The sequence below is a fragment of the Apium graveolens genome, chromosome 6, assembly GCF_009905375.1.
Source record: "Apium graveolens cultivar Ventura chromosome 6, ASM990537v1, whole genome shotgun sequence".
In the NCBI taxonomy this organism is placed as follows: domain Eukaryota; kingdom Viridiplantae; phylum Streptophyta; class Magnoliopsida; order Apiales; family Apiaceae; genus Apium; species Apium graveolens.
This window is the reverse complement of record NC_133652.1, coordinates 244784583-244791190: the sequence shown is the minus strand read 5'-3', so window position 1 is coordinate 244791190 and position 6608 is coordinate 244784583. Positions and strand designations below refer to the sequence as shown.

At 34.5% G+C, this 6608-nt stretch overlaps 1 protein-coding gene across 1 annotated transcript; it reads left to right on the top strand.

Annotated features, from left to right (window-relative positions):
• Positions 1-4843: 4843 nt before the first annotated feature.
• On the top strand, positions 4844-5932 carry LOC141665854 (uncharacterized). Its single transcript, XM_074471839.1, has one exon. The coding sequence runs from the start codon at positions 4844-4846 to the stop codon at positions 5930-5932; it is 1089 nt and encodes a 362-aa protein (XP_074327940.1).
• The last annotated feature ends 676 nt before the right edge of the window (positions 5933-6608 follow it).

The following is a 6608-nucleotide window of genomic DNA, read 5'->3' as shown; positions in this document are numbered from 1 at the left end:
TTGAGTAATAAAATAATTGACATTAATATTATTTTTATAATTTGAAATTTGAAATTTTAGTTTAATTTAAAAAAATTAAAATTATTATTTAAATATTTTGCTGAATTTCAATTTTACCCTTCACAATATATATATTTTTAACAAAATGCTTAAAGAGATGCATATTGTATTTGATGTCTAAAGTTAGAGGTTACAAACTGTATTTTTGAAATTAAGTATATAATTTTGTTATTCAATGAAAAGTAGGGGTTGTAAACTGCAATTAACTCTAAAATTTATAATTTATACCACAATCGATACAATTTGACGACAATGGTCCCAAAACTTTAAAAAAAATCTATCACCACAGCCCGATGATACGGTGCTAAATTCTTATTTCGCAAATCAGGACATAGATAAGAGTTTAAATTTATTGTTGAGACACCAATATATATAATACTATATATCATTTTATGATATCCATTATCTCATATATATAATCAAATACAAATATATAATAATAATTTTAAATCATGACATAAATTAAATTTCAAAGTTAATGTTTAGAAAACCACCCGTATACAACATATCATTTTAAAATATATTTTTAAGCAATCTAAAGTTATATAAGTAAATATACTACATAATACATATTTTTAAACACACTAGAAAAATTGATCAAAAATTTACCATGCACTCAAAAAATCGATATAGGACGTAACACAACTCTCACCATATCTAAATTTAGTCTTTCGATCTTGTAAGAAATTCTTTTTTTAAGATCGCAAACGACGAAATTTGGGTGAATAAATATTTTTCTAAAAGTTCATAAATATCAAATTTCGACTTATTAAAACCTTTTACAAATTTTATAAGATTTCTTATTGTATACAAAATTACTCCAATTGCCCGCAAATGTTGATTCAGTTGGTTAAATGTTGGTTAAATGGTTAAAGAGGGGATAATAATCTTGTTCAAATCTCAAAATAGGAAAATTTATGATTATGCATTTTGAGCCATAACATGTCGTTTAAATGCGGTTTATTCTGATTCACGTGGTTTGTAAACTATTGCATGAGCCGTAGGAATAATCCAATACGCACCCGAGGGATGCGCCTGTAGGTTACCTACGATTAAAAAAACACTCGAATTTCAATAATAAAGATGAGAAATGAGAATGTGAATTTTATACACTGTCAAAAAAAAACCTCAATTTTAACCCAACTAATTACCTCAAATTTGTTCCATTATTTAGGCTTATTAAAATATTTTTTCCTAGTAATCTATAATTATTATTGATTTAAAGTTATGGGATACTGAACATATAAAGAATATATAATACACTAATATTCTTTGTATTTGTAAATTGTACTAAAGTTAAATTTAATGTATTATTTAGTCATCCTATATTATTATGGATCATAATAGTTTTTCGTATTCAAATTTAATATAAAACTAGCATATAATTCATGTGATACTCGGTCATTTTTATATTATATATTATAAATTATAATTTTAATAAATGTTATTTATATGATTCGAATTTATATCACTTGAATAATAATATTAAAGTTATATCTAACAGTTATCATCAATTTGACCTGACGGCTCTAGATTGAGTTACCAATGACCAACAACCAAAATTTTAATATTTCATTTTTAACAAAATTGTATAGATAGATAGATTGATAGATAAATAGATAGATAGATTATTTTATTCCTGCTAGAAATTATTATACATATTTAATCCTATTTATATTTATATAATTATATTACGAGTAAAATTCTATTAAGAAGGGTGTTTCATGTTAAATATAATTAAATATAATACTAGCCTAAAACTCGTGTGATGCAGAGATTATTTTTAATATTACATAATTTTTTTGAATTTAATTTGAAGTAAAAATTTTAAGTTATAAAACTTATTTATTTAGAATTTTGATAATAAGATTTGATAATACTTATTAATATACACATAAATGTATAAATTAGTGATACTACAATTTTAAAAAATAATGTAATTATTGAAATTTATATTTTTATTCATATTTATAGGTGTGTTTACAAAAAAATATTACATTTAATCAAAAGGTAAATTTTAGTTGGGATCAATCGAATACGAATTGTCATTAGTCCGTTAACCGACCAAATCCAACTAAATATATTCAGATTCATATTAGTTTAATTTGTTTAAACTCGGATCAATGATAAAATTTTATGTGTCAATAGCAAAAATATATCAACCAAATCCAGCTCGTTATACTTACTGTTTTGTTTAATTCTATTTTAGCCCGGGTGATTATTATTTTATTTTAGACCGATGGACAATATGTATTTTTTTTAGTTTGATGACATTATATCGACACCGCAAATTTCATTTCAAATTATTATTTTGTTATAGTCTGGTCCAATAATATAATATTTTTATCAGGATCAATAATATTTATTATTTTATTTTAATCTGATTCAAAAAATCCAACTAACTTTATGTAGTTTTTTAATTTTTTATTTAAAATTGGATCAATAGTATAATTTTGTTTAGCCGAGCCGGTAGTTTGATGACATTATATTGACTCCACGAATTTTCTTTCAAATTTTTATTTTGTTATAGTCTGGTTCAATAATATAATATTTTTAGCGGGATCAATAATATTTATTATTTTATTTTAGTCCGATTCTTCAAATTCAACTAAATATATGTAGTTTTTAAATTTTTTTATTTAAAATTGGATCAATAGTATAATTTTGTTTAGGCCGGCCGGGTGAATTTTATATATTATTTTTGTTTTAACGAAAATCTTTAGAAATATTATAATTTTGTTATGAATATTTATCTACTTAGGAAAGTCTTTTATTTTAAATATTATTATAATTACAGTAACCAAATCGACTATCAACCAAATTTTCATTATTTCATCTTTAATATAATAGTATAAATCATTTAGATAGATAGATTATATAAATGGGATTTACTTTCAAATTATATATATTGAATCTTTATTTTGTTCGATTCGTACCAAAAGTTACTTAAAATTTCGTAAGTTCATGCATGACAGCATGAATAAGTAAAGTTTACCGGTATGAGTACCCAATATCATACTACCATACATATAATTATATATATCATAGTTGATAGCCCATATTAGTTCAGGCCCAGTAATAGGAGCCCTAGGCCCGGTAAGAGGAGCCTAGGACCCGATTAACAATAATCTAGAGGACCCCTGAACACGTGGCAACATCACCATCGCCCAGGTGGTGGGGTTCCAGAACCTTCCAACGGTCTAGATCCAGTAGTACTTTAGCTCATCACAGACGTTCATGCGTCCTTCAGTCCAAAACACACCTATAGTCCTGATCAAAGGTACAAACCCCTAAACCCTAATGAGAAGCCTATAAAAGGTTGAACAAAAGGGGTATTGGGGGTTATTTCATCTTTACTATATACACACATATACACACACCACATTCGAGTAATTCATATTTTACCCTTTCTTCTCCAATACCCCTTCTCATTCTCACACCGGAGGTGCCACGGGGACGCCACTCCCCTCCGGTTCTGTTTTGCAGAGCCCATCCTACAGCTACACCACACACCGCCATCATTTCTACTCAAATGGAGGTTGAGTCCGGGTAGGACAAAGAGAGGATCCCTGGGTGATCTGAAATTATCATTGGCGCTAGGAGGGGTCAAAACTCCGACCAGTGGTGTTCATTTTCGCAGCCCTTCTCCGCCCTTGAGATCAGAATACTACACTCCTCTAAGATTACCAATCTGCTTTCTTAGATCTACTTTTCCCCATAAGCGTGCTCTCTTAAAATATCTACAGTAGATCTTTTTTAGCTACACTTGACGTAGTATTATAAACTTTGGGAGCTCATAGCGGTGATTACCACGTATTTTATATCTAAAATATACGTATTAATATTCGAGTTTGCATCACCTCTTGTTGTAAGTGCTCAATATTACTGAACAATCATGACAACAAGAAAGAACAAGGCAGCCGTTTCCGCCTCTGTTCTGCCACCACCGCCCCCACCCAGGGACGGAGAAATGGAAGATGTAGACGAAGGGCTCCCCATAACCCGAACTCCCTCTCAACCCCTCCAACTAGGAGATCAAAGAGTGACTATTGAGAAAGTGCTCACAAGTATGTCGAAACTTCGGCCAACTCCTGGGGAAACATGACCCCGGAACAGATACAAGCCGCAATGAGCCTGTGGAAGGAAAAGTATAATACTGAAATTGAGACCCGCCCAGGGGATCAGGAGGAATATTCTGAAGAATCACGGGGATCAATCTTGGATCGAATCGCAAAGAACCTGAAAAGGCCCCTAGAAGACGTCCGGGATGAAATTAAAAGAGCTATTCTCCGGGACAGGATCCGGAAAGAAGAATCCAAAGCTAAAGAAATCATTGAGAAGCGAATCTGGGATGAAGAAGCAAACCTAAAAAAGAAATCTCACTGAATCCATGTTTCCTAAGATTCGGAGCCTGAAAAAGAATCCAAACAAGAACAAATGGCCCGGGCTCTCCGTGATCTTAAAAGAAAAGTTGAAGGCGACATGGAAGTTGGAGCGGCGGCTACCCCATTTACCAGGAAGCTGGAGTCTAATCCCAGAGAATCAGGGCTCAAACACTTCAATTTCGACTCCCTTGATGGGTTGGCTGACCCTAAAGAGCATCTGAATTACTTTGAACAAATCTCCAACATTTATGACTACAATGACCTAACTAGATGCCGCTTCTTTGCATCAACACTCAAGGAGGGGAGCTCAGAAGTGGTTCATCCGAATAGCATCTGTGAGTGTTGATTCCTAGAAGGACTTTCGAGAGATTTTCTTAAAAAGATTTCGGGCTAATCAAATGAACGAGCTACAAATATGTCATTTGGAAACAATCCAACAGAGAAGCAAAGAGTCCCTTCGCGAGTTTATCAAAAGATTTCAACAAGTTGTCAACCAACTATCCACTCTGGAAGAAAAAGAAGTTGTTAATATCTTTCGTAGAAACCTCCATCCGGTCTCTTGCAAAGGCTATGTCAAGGACCTAATTCCCAGAGAGCCCCAGAGCATGGCCTCAGCCTATGCTCTGGCCTCCAAATTCATAAAAGAAAATGATTTTCTCAAGTCGATGAAGATGAATAGGAGAATCCATGACGACGAAGAGTCCCCTGAGCGTCGCGCGTCATACAGGAACGATATGAGATTCAAACTAGACAGACAGTCGAACTACATCCAACAATCCCAGGGAATCCCGCCCCAGGACAACTATTTTAGGCCCCAGAAAAATGAGAGGAAACCAAGAGCTAAAAGGGAGCCCAAGCCAGAACCGGAACGAACACCCCTTAACCGGCCCCGGGCCGATATCTTGCATGAAGTTAAAGGTAAACCCTTTTATTATCCACCAAAACCGTTACTTGCACCCCCAGAGAACAGGGTTCGGGATAAGCATTGTGGGTACCAGGAAGATAATGGACATATAACAAAAAACTGTTTCTCTTTGAAAATGTTCATCGAAAATCAAATTAAGAAGGGGAACATGAACCAGTATCTTCAGAGAAGGTTGAACGATAAAGACAATACCCCGAACAACAACAAGAGTGTGGTCAACATTGTCTTCGGTGGAACGACCTCTCCACCCCGGAGCCCGGACATGGATAATGATGTGATAATGGTCCAGCCTTTTGAAGATGAGCCAATGTACTTCTCATATTCTGATTTTGAAGGACTCGATTCAGACCACAACCAGGTCTTGGTGGTGACTCTCGATGTGGCAGATAACGAGGTAAAAAGAATTTTAGTTGATAATGGTTCTTCTGCTAACATAGTATTCGAGCATACACTCAACAGGATGGAACTCAGCCACCTGCGTATGGACCCCTGCCTTGAGGACCCCTTATATGGGTTCGGGAACACAATGATTCCAATCGGGGGAGTATTTATCTTCCCATAACTTTTGGAACCGCACCCCAACAGGTTTCTCATATCATAAAGTTCTACGTGATAAGTGCAGCGTCATCATACAACATGATCCTTGCTAGGCCTACAATCACCAAACTTAGGGTCATCCCTTCGACAATTCATCTAAAGCTCAAATTCCCCACCCCAGGAGGAATATGAGAGCTAAAGAGAGACAGAGACATGGCAGGAAGGTGCTATGGTCGGGCATTAATCATGGAAGAAATAGATTCGGAGAACTGAAAGAAGATAATGTCCCTCCCCAAGAGACAAAGCAGAAAGAAGCATCGTGAACATCTCAGTAAGAGGCCTAGATTGGATGTGAATATGATCGAAGATTCGGGATACAGCATAACCAACGCTGATGCTCGGATTCAGAAGTTTGTGGAAACCAAAAAAAAGACAAAAGTCGAGCCTGCCCAACAAACAATAGAATTTCAGCTGGAGCCCGGGAACCCCACCCGGAAGAACAAAATTGGCAAAGGCCTGGAAACCGCTTTTCAGAAAGAACTTGTTGATTTATTAAAAGAGTACGCTGATGTGTTCGCCTGGACCCCAGAAGACATGCCGGGAATCGACGAATCTGTTGCAATGCATAGTCTAGACGTTGATCCAAAACAAAGGTCGATCAAGCAAAAACGAAAAAACTTCGCCCCAGAGAGACAACAGGC